Genomic DNA, 24,274 nt, shown 5'->3' on the forward strand with positions numbered 1-24,274 from the left:
ATGAGAAATAAATGTGTGATGCACCATAAATTGTAATTTTGTGGGGGCAGACATTGTTTGAGAATGTATTTGGAATGTTGTTTGAAAAAAAAAGGAACTTTTTTGTTTAATTTTATTTTTATATTTTGGTATTATTTTGATTTTCTAATATCAAAAATAAATTTTTTTAAAATAAAAAATATATTATTTTAATATATATATTTATTTAAAAATATTTTAAAAAATAATTACATTAATAGCACCGAAAACTAGCTGAGCAGGATGATGTTTGATAGGGGGAGGCGGGTGCACCGAGGCTGGTAGGGTCGAACCCAAGTGGAGTGCATAGTGCTTGGTGGAGTGAGGGTTTTTGGAGAATGTTAATGTGAGAGGGAAATTGAGTGTGTGGGAGACAGAGACAGCATTGCAAATCTTTGACCGTTGACTTCATGTGAGAAGATACTTTTGTTTATTAGTTTTTTTAACATCTCGAGAAAAATGAAAAGAATTTAAATAATAAGATAAATGGGGATTATTAAATTGTGTTATTATATATATATATATATATATATATATATATATATATATATATATCCCACAAATCCTTGCTCTTCTTCCCTGTCTCCCATTACCCCAGCTTTCCACTGTTATTGCTTGCCTGTCAGATTAATTGATTAACAATTGTGTGAGTAAAATAATGCAATAATTTATGCTATTCTTTGGAATAATTAAGAAAAACATTGACCAATAGATGTTGATTCTTGTGCCCCCAAATAAATAAAAGGTTTGGTGGTAAATTAAGATCGAGTTATTTCTTCTAAATTTATAAATCTCTCAATAAATAAAAGGTTTAGTGGACTAATTAATTTTTTAATTCTTTCATGGATGCATTGGAGGCATTATTCGGGATTTAAGGAAATAATTAATTCTGGGTCAGGAATGCTTGGACAGTACTTGGATTTAAAAATATTGATTTGTTTATCAGGATGATTAATTAATTCACGTTCTTAAATATACTTGGGATTAATAATGTAATAATGCTTGTCGGAACTTCACAGCAATTCCTTGCATTTTGGGATTTTATGAATATTTTCTTTTATCAGGGTATTATAATTAACACTCCTCCCATTGCATTTCAAATATAAAATTAAAATGATAAATTACCCCTCTTTAATTTTTTTTTTCAATTTTAAATGCTAATTTATGATAATATTCTTCCATTATTCAAAATTTAAACCTAAAAAATAAAAAATCGAAATACATCTTGTTAATCAAAAGATCAAATCTCTTGATATTAAAAAAAAAAAAAGAATTGACAATTATATTTCTTTAATTTTAGCTAACAAGGATCTTATAATTCTGTATAACTCAAGTAAGATCAAAGAGGGAATATATTTCGTTCACCATAGAGTCAACTTCTCAAACTAAATCCACTTTCTTTTGTATGAATAAGTAATTGTATGTCTCAAACTAAACCCTTGATCATGATATCTTTTCGAGCAACCAAACTGCTACTCCCTTTTTTGTTTTGCGTGTTTTCTCCTATTTTGAACAGCCTCGAGGGCTCAAATTACTCTCTTCTTCCACATATTAAGTACACAGTACTGCACACAGTAACGCATACTATATTATTGGCACTCAAGAATTGATACACACACACACACACACACACACACAGTATAAGCTCCAATATCCAGGTAACACAGATTACACAAATGCAGGCACGTGAAATACAAGTTAAACAAAAGCTAGTCTCGTCCACGTTTTGTTCAAGATTTGGTCGATCATAGTGTCATAACGTGTAGGGTACTGAAATGTTTGGAGGAGATCTTGAGGCATGCAAGAGATTGGAAAAATTCCAGCATACACACAGCACATAACATATGAAATCTCAACCCTTTGTTTTGGGCTGACAATTAAACGCAATTAATTTGACTTAATCAAGAGACCAATTATGTGGTCCCTAACACCATGTTGCCAGAGATAATGTTAGTCACAGTAGCAACATGGAGACATTTTCATCAAATCCATAAAGGAATCATCACGGGATCGTTAAGGCAGGATCCTGCCCTTGATTGTGAAATTTTCTTGAGTTAATTACTATGATTGATTAATTTAAGTATTGTACGTGGAATTACAGATTGGGATTAATTGGCGAGTAAAGATTTAAATCATTGTGAATACGAAATTGATAGATAAGCACATGCAACTTTATCTTGTATACGTATAGTGGGCGATTTGCTCGTGCCCACCTTTCCAAAATTTACCCAATGACCATAATATGAATTGGGCTTAGCAAGCCGCTTCAATTTCTTTTATTTTTTCGTAGCTTGGAACTCATGATCATATCATATGCATATACAGTCATGATAAAAAAGCATATATGAAAAGGTGGCTTGTTTTTTGATCAAATGGTGCGTTCAAATCATGGTTTGACATGGTAGTTTTGCTTTAATCACTGCCAACAGGAAGCTGGTAAAAGAGCTCAGCTTCCAATTCAAGTCATGATGAACTCAAGACCCTTTGAAATTTCTTTTTTTATTAGTTTAGCAGACCGTACCCTGCTTGTTTCATTGTTATTGGCTGTGGAATCTTTTTATCTTGTTCGGCTGAAAAACTATTTGTATATATGCAACAGAATCATGGGATTTCATGACCTATGATAAACACCAGTGTTGAAAGCAGGAAAAATGTGGCGTATATCATACATGGAAGAATATGAACCCCTTATATACAGAGAATGTTTCGAGGCAACAATGCTTGTGTCCCATACACAATCCATGCATGCCCCCGATGGATCATGATCCACTATATAACATTGTGATCTTGAAGATGTATGGCCCTATTGGTGTGGGTCACAATTTGTTGCCCTAGCTTTTCATGCAAAGCATTATAGTCTAGGGCACAATAGATATCTGTCAGAATTGCAGGTTGGAGGGTAATGATTTTTTCTTTATATGAAACTTAAATACACCCACGAGTAAAAATAAAAAGAAAAGAAGAAAAAGCATTTGAGAATTGTCAAATTTAAAATGAATTCATTTCTCATAAATTTTAACAATCATCCCTGCACTGCAATGCGAATTATATATATATTTTTAATTTAGAAAAAATATAATGGATGATATTTTTTAAAACATATTAAGAAGATAATATATTAAATTGATTGACCCAGATTAACGTCATGAATTTACAATCTGGATCATAAAAATATGATAATTATATATAAAGAAAATCAAAATAAATTATGAAAATCAATTCCTAATCATCTCAATATTAAAGGAAAAATTTGAAAAAAAATATTAAATTTAAAAAGAACACAAAAACTACTTGAATCAACTTGTTAAACTGATAACCCGGATCATGAAATCGAAATAACCCCATAGAAAATAAATTAAAAAATATATAAAACCCAATCCCCAACCAAACCAATATTAAATGATGAAATAAAAAAATTAATTAAAAAAGGATAAAAAAATATAAATGAACTCAGGCTAATCTACTAAATTTATGACTTATGTCATAAGACCGGAATAATTTCATAAAAAAAATTACGAAGCTTCTTTTCCAATAGATTTAATGTAGAAGCCTAGAATCGAAGAAAAAACAACTAAATCCATATGGTAAAAGAACTCCATAGAGAATAAATTGAAAACAAATACAAAGCTCAATTCTCTAACAATTTAATATTGAAAGATGAAACTAAAAAAATAAAAAATAAAATGGAGTTGTTGAAAGGTGAAATTGATTTAAAAAAATCAATTAAAAAAGAATCCAAAAATTAAACTTAGTTAACCTGTCAAATTTGAGACTCTGGTCATGAGATTGTGATAACTACGTAAAAATCAAAACGAAAAAAAATACAAAGTGTAATTAAAAAATAAAAAAATAAATAAAGTCAACTTGGATTAACCATGATCCAAGTCATGATATCAGAATAACCCCGTGAAAATCAGATAAAAATAATTATGAAACATAATTTCTTACTAACAAGAATTAAATTGAAAAAAAAATTAATTATAAAAAGCAACTTATAAAAACAACATGAAATCCTATTAAATTTATAATTAGTATGATTGAGATAAATTCATAAAAAAAACAAATTAATACAAATTATAAATCTAGGATTTCAACCAATCTTTCAAACATGCGTGCCACAATTTTCTTTTAAGTACATTATTGTGTCACAACCAAGGGATGTGATCTAGTGGGAGGCTTGTGGTCTTCTAAGAAGTATAGTTAGACTTCCCCTCCTCTCGGATCAAAAGTCAGTAAATCTCTGGTGTTCCTTGATTATCTGAGCTTGTTGGCCGCTGGGTTGGACAATTGAATATCTTCAAGATTCATAATCAGTCGAGGATTGGTGTCTTTTGATGTGACCAGGCCAAACACTGAAGGGCTGGTTACGGTGGTTCAAGACCCCACAATTATCCCACTATTATATCACTTCCAAAATGTAGTTTCCAACCCACAGCTTTCACAGTAATTACAAACAAATAACTTTGATTCTATTCTTGTGTTGGTTTTTTTAGGGTTTGTTTTTTTTTGAAATTAAATTGTTAGCTTTTCTCTTGAGACACAAATTTTAATGCCCCTTGCCGACATTTAGGCCATCATCATATCACTGTAGAATGATGACCATTGAATTGACACTGTATAGCTAAACAGTTTTGCCTGTACCGAGAGGCTGCTTGGCACTGTTTTGTAAGTTGTGTGTTTTAGAAATATATTTTATATGAAAAAAATTGAATTGATATTTGTTTTAGAGTTTATTTTTATGATTTTGATATATAGGATGGTATAAAAAAATTTAAAAAATTATTTTAATATATTTTTAAATAAAAAATATTTTAAAAAACATGCACAGCAATGTTAAAAACATACTTTAGAGGCTAGAACTTGGTTTTTACTGGCAATGCATAAGAGGAAAACGAAAACTAGATGAGGGGAAAGCCTATTTATCATTATGGAAACAAGTGATGCGCTATGTTCTCCACATGATGAACAGCATAAACGACACTAGTGCTCACCATATATTGCTATAAAAGTAATGAAAATCGCTGCCATTTTTTTTTTTATTTTTTTTACTCCTCAGCAAGAAACTATCAATACCCCACTAGCTACCACAAGTAAGAAATTAACAAAGTTGAATCAAGTATCATATATGCACACTTATTATATATATGGGATCGATGCTGTCCTTGTCCGTGACTTTATTTGTGCAAAGATAACAATGTTGCCGTTAACTTTGGCCTTTTGAATGTGCTTCTTATCGAGCTTTATCTCTTTTGCTTTCTTTCATTTTCATGGATAGTGATTTTGCCCTGGAAATATAGGATATGCGTTACATCTTCATGGGTGTATTTGCCTTGCTTTTTGATATGCTTGGTTATCATTGGAATTGTTGGCACAGCTTTATCCACTCACTATTCATGCATTATTGTCGATCAAGTGCCCCAAAAATTAAGGGACACTATTCAGTCTCTTGTAAACAAGTCAATCGCAGACTGTAGAAGAATCTACAATTATTGAGTTTGTGTGTGTGTGTGTGTGTGCAAACTGTTTTCGCCCGTGTCTACCAAAGGGAACTCTCCAATTATTGTGTCACTATATGAACGTCTCGTTTCATGGCGAGGGTCAAACTATATATGCTTCCTCAATGCAAAATTAGGGCAGGTATCCTTACTCGTCTTCTCCAATATCATTATGTGCAAGAAGTATGTATATCCTCTTTACCTGTGTCATCGCCTTCAACGAATGGCGAAAGTTTACCAAGCATGCTTATAGTAGTAATACACCATTCACGGAAATCATCACATAACACAATCATTTATACAAATTTCTAGAGGGAAATTAATTAGATTCACTTAATGTATTCACAACACACGAGTAGTACTTGTAGTAGTAATACTAAGATTTAGTACACCGATTCAGTAATCATACAGTTTTGGCTTACAGAAACTCTGGTCTACTCGAGCTTTATGATATAATAATTTGCCGACTGTTGCTTATAAGATAATTCTATAATTAGTCACTGATTAAGTATCGACTTTATATGGGATAATAAAAGCTAATATATAGAACCTAGGCTGAAACTTAGTTGACTAGATGTTAGTGTACTAGATCTTAAAAACCTTTTGAAAAAGCTGAAGGAAATCTTGCTTTAAATTGAAAGATGTACATGGCACATAGAATCTAAAGCAATCAATCTAGGCGGACTCGGTTTCTAGACCTTGGTGGCATGAACTGGTGATATATAGTACCTTCAAACATCTTTAACCTAGCTTTTTAAGATATGATTAGCATAAGAAAAATATTGTTAATTAATTAAGGCTTTAGATCTTATAATCATGTATTCTCTAGGTTTTGGGAGCATACTACAACATGATAAAAATATATAGATTAAAAACGAAAGTAAAGTGGCAACAACTTGATGAATGGCTACATGGCCTACACAGAAGACCTAATAAAGGAATATTTCCTAAATGGGTATTTTAAAAAACTTCAACAAAATCATGATAGATCGGTGCTTTGCCAGAATTTATAATATTTTTTTGTTCTTTTGCCTTTGATGCCATGAAAGAAGAACCAACCAAATGGGGATGACTTGGTAAAGGCCACAAATCACATGGTGATGCCAATAAAATGAGTTTGTCATTCACTTTTTATGGCTTAGCTAGATTAATGGAAGGCTGGTGGTATGTTACACCTTGTGTCGATACACAAACATTTTGAATATTGTCTAGCATGTAGCTAGGAGAGGATAAACATTAATCTATAGTTGAAAACATGACAAGATGGATCAAAAAGTATAGACAACTGAAAATTACAAAAAATAAAATAACTTGACTTTTAGGGTATTATGATTCCAAAAGCTTGCAAGCAATTCTCCATCGTTAACCAGTCTCACATTCCCTTTAATTGTTGTTTTCGATTTCCTAATTAATAAGAACATAATGCTGCACCATCAAAGTTATACAGACGATGTTGAGTTACATGTCCAATCCTAGATATATATCAATTTTGCTTAGGTTAAACCTTTCAGCCCATCGTTTCTTGTCGCCGGTTAGGCTAGCCGGTGGGTCCCGGAAATGTGAACACTCGCTTGACCAGAAGTACATGAAAAAAAGTATCTCTTTTTTGGATTATGATTGCTGTCATATGGTTTTTTTTTTAAAATAAAATTATTTGAGTTATAGTTATTCATTGCCATCAATTGAACATCATGCCACATCGAGCCTCATCTCTTGATTTATTCTTGGAAAAACATAGGGTGACAAATTGAAAAGATAGAGATTAACTTGAAGATAGAGAGGGAAGGTAGGCGGGGATGCTTGAGACCAAGCAAGGTGGGGAACATGCTCATATGGAAGTTGAAAAATTAAAAAAAACTATAAATTTTCATAGGCAAGTAGGTTGCATTAATGTGTTCCTCACCTAAGTAGGATTAGAGATTATCATATATTCCAATAGATACAGTTCTGTGAGGTGCCGTGGACCATTCATGTTTTGAATCCAATGCCTGCTTTGTCTAGATAGTGCTAAGGAATGTGGAGAAACAAGCATGTTTTTCGGCTATTTATTTGTTTGACATTTTGGATTTTTATATTCTTTTTGGCTTATATTTGTGTTTATGAAGTGGTGGCAGGAGATAGGAGCTCGGGTGGTATTGGTCCCATGATCAAACGCATCTAAAAAGGAGGTGGTGTGTCTTGCCCCCATGAAGAATGGAAAGGGGAGTGCATAATTTTGTCTTGTTTTAGTATATTTTTGGCCCCCCCCCTTCCCCTTCTCTTTCTCGTGAAAGAGAGGTGGATGAACATTAACACAACTTTGAATATGGCGCCCCCACATCATATCACCTCCTCCATGAATTAATTATAACTGGTGTATGAATGATGGTTAGGTATGGTTTCCTGGGTATCTAGACAAGACTATGATCTACACCGTTGCCAAGCCACCACTCAACAGGCAAGATTCAACACGAACGTGACATAACAAGCAGCATCTTGCCTTCTTCAAAGAAGCATTCAAGATAAAATTCTAGACCCCCCCCATCGGAAAGTCTTGTAATCCTTGCCAATCAAGTAGAATTATAATTCTAGACGGAGGGATAGATATCGACACCCCCATTATCACCTAGATATTAATTATACCAAATGAGTCTAGGGTTTAAGACAATGGTGTGGGCTTGTGGAGATCTACTCTGAAAGCAAAACGGTTTGTAGATTATCAAAAAATCACATCAAACCTCTCGTTATCATATATACCAATAGACACACGTATTTCACATTGTATGGCGACAGAATTGTCCCCGATCATACAACGTGCAACCTGCAACTCGATGATGTCGACTTGGGTCTCCTTGTCCTCACCAACAATCGTTTTCCGAAGCAGTGCTCGGATGAAAATGCACAAGCTTCTTCCTGGATTTATGAATGCAAACATGAAATGCTGCTAAACATCCTGAAAATATTTTGTAGATTGCAACTGTGTGCTTGCAGCACGTTGGCTTGCAGTGTAAGTTCCCAAGGATAAGCAGACATCTATGGATCTCCAGGCCGTTAAATTTGAGCTTAAATTGGAAAAGTTCGGACGCTTTAATCTGCGTTCGGAAAACATGACAAAGGCCTCCTTACAGCCCTATATTTTCAGGGTCAAAAGATTTTTGCTAAATGAGTTATATATATACAGCTGCCACTGCTAGAAATATAAAGCAATTCACATCCTAGATGTCCATTTTATAGGCTTAAACCAAATCACTTGGAATAATGCTTTATGAATACTAAAAAGAACAAAGCAAGGCCGGATAGCAGCTACGGCTCAGTACAGTTATATCCATTGCTTTAGCCTTTCTATTCAAGCCTAATTAATGTACAAAATTGCAAGATTTGCCTTTTTTGTTTGTTTGCTCTTAGTTCCCAGAAGAACCAACCTGTCGAATGATGCGAATGTGCTCACTCAAATATTGAAACATCCCCATTCCAACTGCATGAACCAATTACATTTGGCAAAACTGGGTGGAAAACAACGTCTATGCATGCTTGCTCATACACCTTGATTTTTCTGACAAGCTCTGATGACCTATAGTTGTATATGTATATAGAACCATCTGCCGAGCCGGAGACAAGCTTCTCACCATCCAGGCTAAAATTGCATTTAATGGGGAACCCTGAGACGCCATGGCTTTCATACCTTTTATACTTGTCCAGCCTGAAAGGTGGACTTGAAGAGAAGATAGCAATATAATTTGCATTGGACTGGGCAACAAAACATGGCTCGAATGGATGGCACCTAACACTTGGACATGTATAGGCTTCCACATAAACCTGAGACAGGAAAAACAAGCATCACTTTATAAGTAAAACAAGCAAAAATGCAAAGGTGTTACTGTTTGGCAAGATACATTGAGGATTATTGTTCAAATTTAACTCATCCTATCCAACAAATGCTTAATATATCATGCAGCTGAACCTGATGAGAAAATCAATGTTGGTTGGCGTGTGATGTCAGTCTTCATTAGTCTAGAAGAGGGGTCTTCAGCTAGTTTTAAAAACTAGGTTAGATGACTCAAAAACTAATGGCAAAGAAGAAGGGCAGGGTGTGGTTTAAGAAAAGAAGTGGAAACTTGAGATGTATAGAAGCAATATACAGGAAGCAGGTTGGTAACCTAGTTTACACCACATAGGATCGGTCAATAGCAATTCTCAGGTATCACATCTATGAAAATGAAACAGTATACATCCTCAGGTCATGTCATCACTGCACACGTGAAAGTGCTTAAGGCTTAGATTTATTATCAATTTTCATAATTTATTAGAATTTACAGCCACATTTTTAGGCCTCAGCCCTTGGGAAGGACCTGAGAAGGTGCTTTAGCTGCAGACCAAGCATCCCAAAATATAAGATTTTGGACCAAAGTGTTGCTTTCGGAAACATAGTACCTAGGTACATGCATCCTAATTGTTTAAACAGGCTGCTGATTCAGTGAAAAGTAATGTGATTGATCATAATATTGTTGTGACAGCAACTTTGGTAGAAGTGGCTGTGACAAAATTAACGACTCTCTTTGTTGTTTAGCAGAACTTAAAAAGACAAAGCCTTGTGACAAGAACATTCAAGGGTAATAAAGGTGAGGATCCCTGATGTTTCAAGGTTATCGGAACTGGCCTTTCCAAAGCTCATGAATCTGCATTATTGAATCAGAACTATAAATGGCTTATAATTAAACTCTACTTCACTCCACATCCTAAAATCACAAGCACTATCATAATAGACAAGACAATGAGTGCAGTGTTCTAGCTATTTCAGCACTCTGTATCAGGCCTATTCGTCTTATCCAGATATGTTACTGCAAAATGGCCTGGGAAGATGGATGTCTCAGCTCAATTTTGTTACACTAGTGTGATAAACAGGCTAACATACAATTAAACGCAAGAGCATAAGCATCCAAAATCCTCCAGACAAGAGGAAACGCTCAAGCAAAATAAATATGAACATGGTAATAAACTGAAGATATAGCAACCCGAAAATAAATTAAATTACATCTAGTAATTGAGATTGATCTTTTTTGATTGCCACGCCCCTCTTTTATCATAAAGAGAGGGACAAAAAAAACCCTAAGAAGAGACTGTCTGAGTATCTCGCGAGCAGACAACATTCAAAGAGAACTTTAAGGCAATGTCTATGGTCATTTCTCCACAACATTCAAAGAGAACTTTAAGGCAATGTCTATGGTTTCTCCACGGCAAAAATAACACATCAGGCAATGTCTATACCTAGCTTTAAAGCATATTCTCTGCGCATGCCACCCCAATAAAATTCTTCAACCATTATGCAGAGTTTATAAAAGCAACCTCTCAAAGAAATGCAAGTACAGAAGCATTGCAAGGGATCTAAAAGACGACACTAACCTTTACTAACAAACTCTATGTGATGGAAAGAAAAGTACGCTGGAAGAAGTCTCTTACCTGGTTGGACAATGGAACCTGCCGTGAGACGTCCCAAACAATAATTGAATTTTCACTGTGATTGCTTCCAGAGACATCACTGGATGAGATGAACTGCTTGCCATTGATGGTAAATTCAACATCAAGTATTGGACCTAGACCTCGAATGTATTCACAAACCACATTACCATTTCTAATATCCCACAATCTGAGACAACCCTTTGATCCTCCAGAAAGGAAGATGTTGGAGTTATCTGGACAGAACTTTATTACTCCAACAACCTGATCTTCCTTGAAAATCTGAGTCTCTATCCCCTTTTCAACATCAATCAACCGGGATGAGCAGTCATATCCACAAGAAAGCAAGGATAGTCCCTGTGGCGACCATTTCACATCTTTCACTGCTGCATTATGATATCTAAATATGCGTGCTATTTTCTGATCTCGGCTCCACACGTTCCATACACAGACAGTTTGATCCATTCCGGCAGAAGCAAGGAGATGAGCTGTAGACTAACTATAATGAACAGATCAATATGGCCAATGATACAGACAACAAAGTATAATGCTTTGCGAACAAAATTTCAGCTAAAGCAAGAGAAATACAAATCTAAGAAGTATATTGACGAAATCCAAAAGAAAACCATTGATACCATGGCTTGGAGACCAATCTAAAGCATTGACAGCCTTCGTATGGCTACGCAAATCAACCGCCAGCCTTTTGGGTATTTGACTTAGCGATGCACGGCCCTTTGCTTGTCTCAATGATGATAAAACATCACGGGGTATCTCCGAATCACTAATACTTCCCAGAACTAATAACAAGAATTAAAAAGGAGAAACAAAGACTCAGCCTTTGACTTAATTGCAGCATATACAATAATCATAATCAAACTCTAATGTTGCACAAAACAATCATATAATTTTTTTTCAGTTGCTAAACTAAAAGCTAATATTGGCCAAATACAGTATATTGTTGTTAACCAAGCAAAACAAATCAAGCCCGTTAACCTATTTTTCCAACTAACCAACATTTCTTTGCTCATTTCAAATTAAAGTTTCTGTTGATATCGGCCAACTTTGCAGTTTCTTCAAACCTAAATCAGCATAAAAAAATCACAAGTTACACTAACAAAAAGTAAGTAATGAAAGGAAAATAAATTTACCAGGAGAAGACACGACAGGGGGGTTCGGGTTCAGGTTTGGGGTTGGTGCTGGGTTGGGGACCCGAGGGGATTGGGCAGAGAGAGCTCGTTCACGCTTGGATATGTATCTGCCAGGAACCGGAGCTTCTGTTCGGAGATTTTGAGATGGGGTTTCCAGTTTGAAACGTTTAGGAGGAGGGGGGATGAAGGGTCTGAATTCGGGTTTGGGTTCGGGTTCGGGTTCGGGTTCTTCATCTGAGGAATTAGAGTATGCGTGGCAGAGAAGATCCATCTAGGCTAAGGCTCTGTTCTTTGGGTGTGTTTCTTGTTTGATCACTGAAATGTGCAAGAGGTCTATAAATTATAACGAACAGTTTCGTCCTTGTACAATATTGAATTGTTAGTTCAGTCCCTTATCAATTTGATGTTATAATGTGGACCTTTAATGCACACTTGCAATTAAATATTTAATGTTTGGGAGTGTGTTTTAGTTGTTTTTTAAAGTGTTTTTTATTTAAAAATATATTAAAATAATATATATTTTATTTTTTAAAAAATAATTTTGACGCATCAAAATAATTTAAAAATATATAAAAAAATTAATTTAAAATAAAAAATTAAAATTTTAAAAAATATTTTTTAAAAAACCAAATCTAACTTTGTTTGACCAAAAACAATTCCACTGTCCATCTTTTATTAGTCATTCGAATCGAATTAATTAGTTTTTTTAAAATTTTAATTAATTTAATTAATTTTTTTCATGGTTGATTTTTTTACTTATTTTTTTCAATTTAATTAATTTTTTGATTTTTTTAAACACAGAGTGAATTGTTGATTGGTTATATTGTTCTAAGCCCACATTAGAGGCCCACAATGGAATATCAAAGTCCCTTGTCTTTGGGCAACACATTCAGCAGGGAGCAGGCTACTGTGAAGAAGAAATGGACAAGGCCTCCTCATTGAGGCACGTTATTTGGAGTTTTATTCATGGGTTTAGCCTCCTCTGCAAATGAGTTTGGTAGATGAAAGAGGCCACAAAACTCTATACTGATTATGTCTTCTGAAGTTGTTTCTTTTAAAAAAATATTTAATAGAAAATAAATTAAAATAATATATTTTTATTTTTTAAAATTTATTTTTAACCTCATCTCATTAAAATAATCCAAAAATATATTAAAAAATTAATTTAAAATAAAAAAAATTGTTAAGAAGCAACTTGTCATCAAGAAAAAAAAATTATAAGGACATGATTACTAAAATTCTGTTTTATTATCCTATTTTAGCTAATGAAATTATTTTCAGAATAATTTCAATAAGATTATATTCTATTACTTTATATTATTTCATATTATAGTTTTTAAACTCGATCTAGATTAACTTAAATTAACTTTTATTTTTATTTTATAAAAAATAAAAATAACCATTTTCTTGTAAAAAAAGTCACCGGTTTTGGTTGATTTTCCGAGAGCTAACCAAATCACAAGTTAACCTAGGTTTTTTACTGTATCACACCAAATTTACTCTTTTATTTTTGTCAAAACTCGATATAGTCTAGATCACTAGAGGCCTGACCCGTAACAGGTATAAGCCCATTAAATATAGGCCTGACCCATAACAGGTACAAGCCCATTAAATATAGGCCTGACCCGTAACAAGTTGCCTAGAGATTGGGCTGACCCGTAACAGGTGTAAGCCCATTAAATATAGGCCTGACCCGTAACAAGTTGCATAGGGATTGGGCTGGGTTACTAAATCCCTTACACTTTAGTTTTCTTTCCGACACCAAGAGATTGTGTTTCATTTATTAAGAGATTAACCCATTTGAAAAGCATTAACTAAAACACAAAGGACGTTGAAAAATTACTATAAACAGTAAAATAATGCCTTTTCTCTTCTAAATAAAACTCAATGGCCTGAAATTGGGGTTATTATGGTCTTTTCACATCTTCCATCGAACAAAAACTTATTGGATGTTGCAAAGATCCTATAGTTCTAAGGTGTGTTTTATTGTGAAATGGAACAATAAAATAACACTTTAGCTCTACTTAAGAAAACTCAGGCCTGGCACCGACTGTTATTATTGTTTTTTCACATGAATCATTAAGCATTATGAGATTAATAGGGGGTATGTAGGTCTTTTTAATGTTTTTTTCACAAAATAATTACTTAATTGCCCTTTAAAAACAAAACAAAATTATTTAACTTAGTCTAGAAGTTTTTTCAAATTTTTTTTCTTCATAGCCCAATTAATTACCTTTAAAATTAAAATTTCCTCAACCTATCTTTAAGGCTTATTTGTACTTTCATTTTCTTTGTTTGTTTGTTTGTTTTTTTTTGTAATTATCATATGGTCAATAGAGCAATTAAATATTTTAATAAATATACAAATAATTAAAACAAAACTTATTGGCGTGTGCGTTGCATGCACCAACAAGTAAGTTATCTCATCGTGTTTAAGTGATGTGTGCAGCAGCTTCAGGAAGCCAAAACCAGCATTCATTGGTGTTTTTTGATTCATGATGACTTAGCATACCTCCCATGGTGGCGCATGTGCCTTAATTCCCTCTAGTTTTGGTGCCAATTGATTTTTTCTTTCTTCTCTCTTCCTTGATTTTCATTCCGACCTTCCATAATTTCACGATAGTTTTTCAATTTATTTTTTCTTTAAATTAGTCATTGTTCTTTCAATTGATATTTTTTATTTGAATTATTTTATAGAAATGAAATTGTTTTTAATTCTATCCTCTAATTTTCTAATATGTTAGATTTGATCTCTTTTCTTTTGATTGTTGTTTATTTTATTTGAGACCATTTTTAAAATTGGATTTTTTCTTACGATTTTATCCTTCTTCATTTTTTATTCCTTTTTTTTACTTCGGTAAATTTTTTTAAAGTGACATATTTTTTTTATGATTTCATCATTCGACATTAAATTGATCTTCTTAATTGAGTCTAGGTGTATCATTAAATGAGTTGTGTATTTGGAAGATTAACCCAAGTTTAGAATATTTGTCCGGGTTCATTTGTTTTTTTAAGCTTATGTTTTTTCAATTTCATCATTCAACACTTGATTTAATTGTTGATTGACTATGTTATTTTTTTAATTTGTTTTATATGATTTTTCACTAATTTTATAAATAAACCAAGTTATATTTGTAAATTTTTCATTTTTCATTTTTCATTCTTTGTTAAATTTAGATTTTTAAAAAATAAATTTTATTTTTTTAATTTAATTTAATTAATTTTTTTAATATAAGCATGATATTCTCATTTCATGATATTTTATTTAGTTCATTTTCAATGTCGTTGTTTAAGCAATTGTATGACCTTTTCGGTATCATCATACATTCTTTTATAATATAACTATTTTGGTAATCTATTTCTAATAGTGGGCTAGTGTAATGAGTCTTTGATAGTTATTTTCTTTTTCTTATGATATTATTGATTTATTTTTAAACTATGGCGAGGTTGGATATCACAGGGCATTCTTTCAAGGTAAAAAGCTGAAACAACTTAATTTACAACTAGGTTTTAAATATGAGCCTAGCCCATTTAGGAGATTTAGGGACTATGTCCCCTAGTAGTTGCATATAAAGTCTTTTTTAAGTACATTTTCAATTATTTTTATAAGAAAATAAAAAGCTCATTATTGATAGCAAGAGTTCTTATCAAACATTTGTGTCACTATAAAATAATTGGGGCAAGAATTTGTCTTCGCGAATCATATGATTACTAGCTCATGCATTCCAGAATCCAAGCGTTTTTTTGCCCCTTCAAAACAAAATTTCTATAGGCTAACCAAATCACAAGTTAAAGAATAAATTTTTTTTAAAAAACAATCACTATTAAATTCATTGCCTTGTACTTATTTAAAGTTAAAGAATAAAAGATCAAAAAAACTATATACTTGTATTTATGATGTAGACATGAGATCATGCTGTGCGCTTGGTGGCCATGATTGAATCCTAGCCGAACGGCCAAATCACATATAAAGTTGGATATAATGCTCCTCTTCTTGAGGGTTTTTATGATTTCATCGTACTAAAAAAACCACATAGAACTTGTAGCTACGTTAAAAGTATGTGTTTGTCAAGCTTAAAACTCAAAGACGGTTCTTAATTCGTAAAAGATATAACGAGAGAAGAATTTTGATATGAAAATTAAGCCAATAATTCATAAAAATCTTTTGAAATTAATACGCTAATTGTTTGTATAATGACAAAACTGACCTAGCCCATATTGGAAAAAATCCAACTAAAAATAACTAGAAAAAATAATCAAAATCTAAAAATAACTAGAAAAACTATATAAAAAATAATTTTTGAGTCTAATTTGAGAACTTTTACAACCTCATATAACACTAAAGTAGAACATCTTCATTGAATTTCAATCTAATCTAACAATTAAATCTAAAATTATAGTTTTTTTTTAAAAAAGTGATTGTTCAGTATATCCTGACTTCATCTTGAATTTCATGATATCTGATTAGTCTATAATTGTATTCTATTCACTAGATATTCTTGGCATTGTCTAACCAGCAATCTCCCCTCCCCTTTAAAGGGAGTCTTGCATTTTGTGTTATTTGGTTTTTCTTCCATGTCATTACTTTCTCACCAGACTAAACGTCAACCCCACGATCTCATAAATTGTGACGTTTAGTCAATTAAGCTACAATGAATATCGGTAAAGGGGGGATGTTTCTACCAATCCAGCGTAGTCTCCGATGGCTGTACAATTATAGCAGCCATGCATTTTTTTTTTTAATAATCATATAGGCATAGATGAGTTTTAATTTTCAATAGCTGAAGAATTAATATAAGATGTGTATAGTAATGAATTGAGCTAGTAAACATTATGAAATGATAATATAAATAAAGTACCATCCATGGAAGAAAAAATGGGTAAATTACGTCTAGCATTAACATAATGTTTAATCTGAATTGTGATTACTGATTTCCCATTATAATTTGAAAAATTAAACTTTACATTTCAAATTAATACAATTTTTTAGATATAATAAAATCATCAAATTATTCTTGTGTATATTATATTAGAAATTCTCATTCTTCCTCTTTCTCATCCCCCTTTCTCTCACCAAACCCTACCCGCCTTCCTCTTTCCCATCCCCCCCTCTCTCTCACCAAACCAAGAAGATGAAGGCTGAAAGAGAAGGGAGAATACAAGGGAAAAACAAAAAAGGAAAGCAAGGTAACGAGAGACTAAACTACTTGTCAGTTCATGATACATTCAGAATTTCTAAAAAGATCACAGCTCGTGTAGTTGAAATTTCTAACTGAGGAGTTCAATAAAAAATCTATACGATGAAAGGTGAGGTAAAAAATCACATCCCAATATGGGGTCTAGGACTCGAATATCAGACAATTACAAGCTATCTAGATAGACCAGTACAATCATTTACAAAGAAGGGTGAAAATTACCTCTAACCGAGCTGTACTATTCCTATAGGTTATAATTTGGGTCTTTAGGCAGACAACCAAAACATCCAAATCAATTCAAGAATCTACGTCAGAAAGACCATTGCTTGACCGCTTTTTATAATCGGCTTGTTTTAACTCGCAAGTGCACGAGTGTGCGATGTAGCAATTAACTCGGTAAGATCGAGGTCATATCCACAGAGAGCTAGATCTGGAAATTAAGCTAGGTAACAAAACAAAACTCAAGAGAAATTAAATTAACAATAACTTGGTTGAAAATGATTGATGGATTTGTTTTCAAAGATGAAAAAGTGTAAAATAGATTTTAAATGACAAGAAAAAGTAAGTCTTGGTCCAAATCAATTTTAATGGTGATGTATTGGTGATTTCTTCAACATATATAAGATAACTCAACCTAATATCAACGATGGTGATATTAGATCGGAAGATATTACAATGAAGTTTAAAAAGATGAAGATTGATTATTGCTTAAGAATGAACAAGTATTTTCATTTTAAGTAAGACATTGAATCAAGCAATCTCTATACCAAAACTAAGGTTTGTGCATAAAAATTCAAGATTATAACATTACCTAAATGATTTCTAAAATTTCTTTGCAATAATAAACATTCATGAAGAAAATGAAAAGATAGACATTAAGATTCATTCATATCTTAAAGAACTCACCTCAACCATCATCATCCTTGATTTGGATCCAAGAAGAAGATTAGCCAACCATGATTATATATAATAACACTTTAATAAACATAGAATAACTTGAATCAAACTGAAATAATGAGTTTTACAAGCTAAAGAACCGAAATCTATAAAGAAGAACACAACACAATTTCAGTAAAAATTCGGACACAAATCTGACTCTAACTTTGGACAGCAATTCGACCCTCTTAGAAGCCTCCTTTGGAGATGGCTATTAGAGACATATTTATAGTACATTCCGTTAGCTTTCCAGATCATTAAAGAAAAGCTCATTTGGACATCTGAGTCAAAAGTTATGGACAAAACACCGAAAGGTATTCTGGAAAATCAAATCAGGCCAGCTTGGAGAACACTTTGGTGCACGTTTTTCTTCCTCCTTTATGAGTTGTCTCTTTCTTCTTTTGACCCAAAATAATTTCACAATGTCCCCTCTAGCTTTCCATCCATGTGCTTGCCCTCTTGGATCAATGAATTACCCAAATAAATCAAATGTTATTTATTGTGTGGACATGTAGGATCATGGATTGTGTTTGGGCTGATTTGGAGGGTGATTTGGGGCTGAATTTAAGCATCAAATAAGGATACAAATGTACCTATTATTTGGGCTAAGATTGACATTGAAACCTTGAGTGTTTGATGGTTGAAGTTTGCACACAACATAAGGCATGTTTGGGCTTGAAATAGATCATATGATATTCTTTTCTAGAATTGGACTAGAATTGATTTTTGGGGCAAATTTGGAGCACTTATTTGAACCAAGATTTGCTTCAATCTTCAACTAAATTTCTCTTCAATTCTTTGTTTCGAATTCCGACGTTGAATTTTTTGAAATAATTCATTTAAGCTCCAAAAACTTATCGAGACATTAAAAGAAACTTCATTACTAAAAAGCACATCAATTATTATAAAAAACCCAAATAAAAATAATAAATACATATGTAAAATAAGAGACTTAATGATACTTTTGATGCACAATCAACCATGTTATAGGACAATGATGGAAATGATGATGTATAGTCTCAATCTCCTTGCAATAAAATGGACAAAGAGCTTCCTCATAGATAATAATTCCCCTCTCAGCTAAAACATTTTTTGTGCTGAGACTACCATTTAATGGGAGCCACATGAACAAGTCCACTTTTAGAGGGGCAAAGCCTTTCCAAATTAGAACGGGGAAGGAAGGATCCTCTAAAGAAGAGAGGCTAGTAAGAAGATGGCAACCTGAGTAAATTGAATAAACATCGGAGCTATGGAATCTCCATATCTTGTTGTTTTCACCTTTAAAGAAGACCAGACCATGCTCCACTTCTGCAATTAATCTCTCCCGTATACAGAGTTCACGAGGCCGAAAAGATCTCCTCCAAGACAGGTTGACAGAGGTATCAGTCGGGCTATACACATTTGCAAGGCTTATTGATTGCTCTAGAACTAGATGTTTCTGCCATCACCTACCTTGAACTCGATATTGGAATGAAGAGGAATGACTGTGCTTTCATTTAAGGAGATAACCGACACCATGCCACGCCAAGTTGGAGATAGAGAACCTGCAAACATAAAAAGCCCATTTGTAAATTTTGGCTGATATTTTTAAAGGATGAGGTCTTGCCAACCTCCTGCCACTCCTTTATCGAGATTCTAGAGCCATTTAAAAAGTAGAGCCAAGTTTTTGTTGTGACAAGATCCCAAGCCAAGATCACCAAAGGGTTTACTCTTGATGACCTTATGCCAAGCCATCTAGCAAATACCATGTGAGTTTGAAGTACCTTTCTATAAAAGAAATGGTTGATAGAGGAGATGACATTGTTAATACCCTTTGATATAGGAAAAACAAACATATAATAAAAAGTTAGAGAGCTTAAAACTTATTTAATCAGATATAACTTCCCAACCATGCTAACAAACTTCCCTTTCCATGTACTTAACTTTGCTCTGATGGTGGACAACATTGGTTTCCAAGTAGAAAGCCTACTTGGATTGGCACCAAGAGGCAGTCTAAAGTATATGATCGGGAAAGTATCACTGTGACATAAAAAGTTTGTTTGCCAGACCTAAAGTATATTCATCGTTCAAGTTGATTCCTATAAGTGAGCTTCTATAGAAATTATCTTTTAGGCCTGAGATGATCTCAAACCAACAAAGAATCCTCTTGGTATGCAGTAAAAAGGAGTAATCATTTGATATGAAAATCAGAGTATCATTTGCATATTGTAAATGAGTTATGTGATATTATGAAGAAGTTTGGAGGCCCTTGAAATAACCTGATTCTAATGCCCTATTGAATAAAACTATCAACCCCTAAACTACTATGTCGAATAAGATAGGTGAGAGAGGGTCCCCTTGCTTGAGACCCCTCTCTAGATTGAATTCTCTCCTGGGAGAGCTGTTTATCAAGATGGCTATTTTGGAGGTGGATAAGCATTCAAAAATCAGTTTCTTCTAATGAGAGCCAAAACCCATATAACCCATAGTAATATCAATATGTTCCTACAGAATCAAATTGAAGGCTTTATGACAATTTACCTTTAATAAGAAATTGTGCTCCTTCTTATTGCAAATGCTATGAATCCATCTAAAATCTGACGCTTGACAATGAAAGTTAACTGGTTTTTACTGATCACATCTGACAGAACACTTCAAAGTCTATTAGACAAGAGTTTTGCCATTATTTTATATAACTCTTGAATCAAGCTAATTAGACAAAATTGGAAGAATCTGTTTGACTCCTTAGTCTTCATAATCAATGTCATAAAAGAAGAGCTGATACACTTGGGCAATCTGCCAGTTCTGAAAAATTCTTTAACCATTACAAAGATGAGCTGATAAGGTCCCATACCTTTTTATAGAAGGAGAAGGCGTACCCATCAGGACCAGGGGCTTTTGAACCATCATAGTCCCACACGACTTGCTTCACCTCCTCCATTGAATGAGGTTTTTCTAACCAAACTAAACTAGCCTCTGAAATTGTGTTAAAACCCAAGTGTCCTATTTCAATTCTTATGCATTTGGGCTTGGCAAACAAACTAGAGTAGAAGTTGGCAACGCTCTATTTGATGTCGTTTAAAGAGAGTAGGTAGCTTCTATTTTGCTCAATCTTACTGATATGGTTGTGACTTTTCCTTAAACTTACCGATAAGTGGAAGAAATGAGTGTTCTTATCCCTCATTTTGCACTAATTTTGTCAGGATTTCTTCCTCCAAATATCCTCAACCTTCCTGCTAACCTCCCATAACCCAAAATTCAGACCCTAGAGCTTTGATTTTTCAGACACAGACAGGGGATGCACTTCGCTAAAATCTTCGAGGGTTGTAATGGCATTATGAATGTTTATTAGTTGTAGGTTATGATCAACGAAAGTGGATTTGTTCCACTGCCTCAACCCTTTCCCCAGAATCACATGGAAATTCCCTGTATTTATCAGACCAGAAGACCTCAAAATCAACTATGAAGGAAGGGTACGACAACTAACAGTTTATGAAGCAAAAAGGCTTCCAACCCCAATCTACCTCAGAGTTTTATAAAAGCAACTAACAATGATCCGACATCCCCTAGGGTAACGATAAAAACTGAGGTTGGGAACTGCAGGTGAAAATCTAGAGAGGAAAAAGCCTTGTCGATGTGGCTCATGGATCCACCCCTAAACCAAATGAAATGGTGGCCCTGTAAATTGAATTCTATCAGTTCATAGTCGAATAAAAATCTATGGAAAGAAGTTGAACCTAAGTGATTAAGGTAGCAGCTACTTTGCTCATAAACGTCGAGGGTTTCTTTGAAGTCGCATAGCACCACCATTGGTAATTTGAAAACAAACTTAAGAGTGATGATGTCTTCCCGTTTACCACGTTTTTGCACACAAGTTGTTACATAGACACCAACTATCATACATTTAAAGGAAGATGTGTGCCACATAGGTAAATCCACTACCCTCTAAATTCTATGGTGATCACATCAAAGATAGAGTTGTCCTACATCACTATAATCTCTCCTGATTTGCTTGCAGATTCTAGGAAAGCCCATTTAACGCTTACAACATTCCATATATTTCTGATGAAAGAGTCACTACAATTATCTTTTTTTTGTTTCTAACAAAAAGCAAATTCCAACATTACAATTTATCAGCCTGTTCCGAATGGAATAACATTTGTTAGACATACCTAAACTATAATTGTTCCAAGTAAAGATATGCATAGAGAGAGCATAAACCAAAACAGGCAAAAACTGAGCAGAATGAGAAACTTAGAGCTGGTTGACTGATGTCCACTCATCCACTTCTCTATCAATATTCCCCCAAATTCCTTCTTTATATATTGTGAGATCCTGAAAGTTACCCTGGATTCCTATGAGATTGTTCATTAAAAGGTTTATTGTGTGAGAAATGGAAAGAAAATGCTTGAACCTGATGGAATTCTACCTATTAATCCATTGTGTGAAATCTACTTCCTCCAACCCTAGATCAAATTTTGAAAGGATTTGGGATGCGAATTGAGGGTTTTTACAACAAATAGAATAGAGACAACAAACTATTGTGTCTTTTATGGCTCGGGTGTTGTCAAAACCAGGTCTTGCCTTAAAGTATCACAAAAATGCTTTTAATAGGAAGCCTGCCTATGAGCTTGTTATAAGATAAATTTACAGCCAGAAGATTCTCTAATTTTCCAAGCTCTTGTGGTATCTTTCCAGCTCATTGAACTCCAATTTTAAATTTTGAGCTTATTTGTCCTAGAAATGGATTTGTAAATAGAATCACTCAATTTATTTTCCAAGCTCTTGTGGTATCTCTCTAGCTTATTGAACTCCAATTTTAAATTTTGGGCTTGTCTATCCTAGAAATGGATTTGGAAATAGAATCACTTAATTTATTTTGAAACAAGCTCCTGCATAAAAAATAAAAGGCATTCACATTTGATATATAAACAAGCATTGAATAATGCATTAGTTAGAGAACTGGGGGAATTGATACAGGACTTATAATAAATACAATGATGAATAATTTCCAATCTCTTTAAGAATTTGGCCCTCCAATGAATTCCCACATCCAATTGAAGGATGTTCAAACAAAGGAAAATCACATCCTAATATGAAGGCTGAAAGAGAAGGGGGAACACAAGGAAAAAACAAAAAAGGAAAGCAAGGCAATGAGAGACCAAACTAGTTAGTCCAATTCATGATACATTCAGAATTTCTAAAAAGATCAGAGCTTTTGTAGCTAAAATTTCTAACTGAGGAGTTCAACCAAAAATCCTAACAGTGAAAGGTGAGGTAAAAAATCACATCCAAATATGGGGTCTTAGACTTGAATATCAAACGATTACAAGCTATCCATATAGACTAATACAGTCCTTTATAGAGAAGGATAATGACATGATGCTGAAAATTGCCTCTAACCGAGTTAAACCATTCATGTAGGTTATGATTTAGGTCTTTAGGCAGACAACCTAAACACCCAAACCAATTCAAAAATCTACCACAAAAAGACCATGTTATAGGACAATGATGGAAATGATGATGTATAGTCTTAATCTCCTTGTAGTAAAATGGACAAAGAGTTTCCTCATAGATAATAGTCCCCCTCTTAGCTAAAAAAACTTTTGTTTTAAGACTACCATTTAATAGGAGCCACATGAACACGTCCACTTTTGGAGGGGCAAAGCCTTTCCAAAGTAGAACGGCGAAGGAAGGATCCTTTAAAGAAGAGAGGCTATCAAGAAGATGGCAACCTAAGTAAACTGAATAAACATCGAAGCTCTGGAATTTTCATATCTTGTTGTCTTCACCTTTAAAGAAGACTAGACCATGCTCCACCTCTATAATTAAGCTCTCCCACATACAGAGTTCACGAAGCCGGAGAGATCTCCTCCAAGACAGGTTGATAGAGGTATCAGTCGGGCTATACACATTTGCAAGGCTTATTGATTGCTCTAAAACTAGATGTTTCTTCCATCACCCACCTCAAACCTAACATTGGAATGAAGAGCAATGACTATGCTTTCATTTAAGGAGATAGCCAACACCATGCCACACCAAGTTGGAGATAGAGAACCTGTAAACATAA

General features: G+C 33.7%; 1 protein-coding gene across 1 annotated transcript; it reads right to left on the reverse strand.

Annotated features, from left to right (window-relative positions):
- Positions 1-8,691: 8,691 nt before the first annotated feature.
- On the reverse strand, positions 8,692-12,411 carry LOC133691097 (uncharacterized). The gene is made up of 4 exons (XM_062111436.1): positions 12,095-12,411; positions 11,582-11,743; positions 10,950-11,434; positions 8,692-9,308 (listed from the first exon to the last, which is right to left on the reverse strand). Exons 1-4 carry the CDS (start codon positions 12,363-12,365, stop codon positions 8,937-8,939), a joined length of 1,290 nt encoding a protein of 429 aa, XP_061967420.1. The 5' UTR covers positions 12,366-12,411; the 3' UTR covers positions 8,692-8,936.
- Between the last annotated feature and the right edge of the window lie 11,863 nt (positions 12,412-24,274).

Source organism: Populus nigra, chromosome 1 (assembly GCF_951802175.1).
Source record: "Populus nigra chromosome 1, ddPopNigr1.1, whole genome shotgun sequence".
Classification (NCBI taxonomy): Eukaryota; Viridiplantae; Streptophyta; class Magnoliopsida; order Malpighiales; family Salicaceae; genus Populus; species Populus nigra.

Coding starts and splice junctions, on each gene's coding strand:
- LOC133691097 (XM_062111436.1), bottom strand. CDS start 12,365: ATGGATCTTCTCTGCCACGCATACTCTAATTCCTCAGATGAAGAACCC. Junction 11,744..12,094: donor CCCTGTCGTGTCTTCTCCTG/GTAAATTTATTT, acceptor TCTTGTTATTAG/TTCTGGGAAGTATTAGTGAT. Junction 9,309..10,949: donor AGGTTCCATTGTCCAACCAG/GTAAGAGACTTC, acceptor TTCCTGTCTCAG/GTTTATGTGGAAGCCTATAC.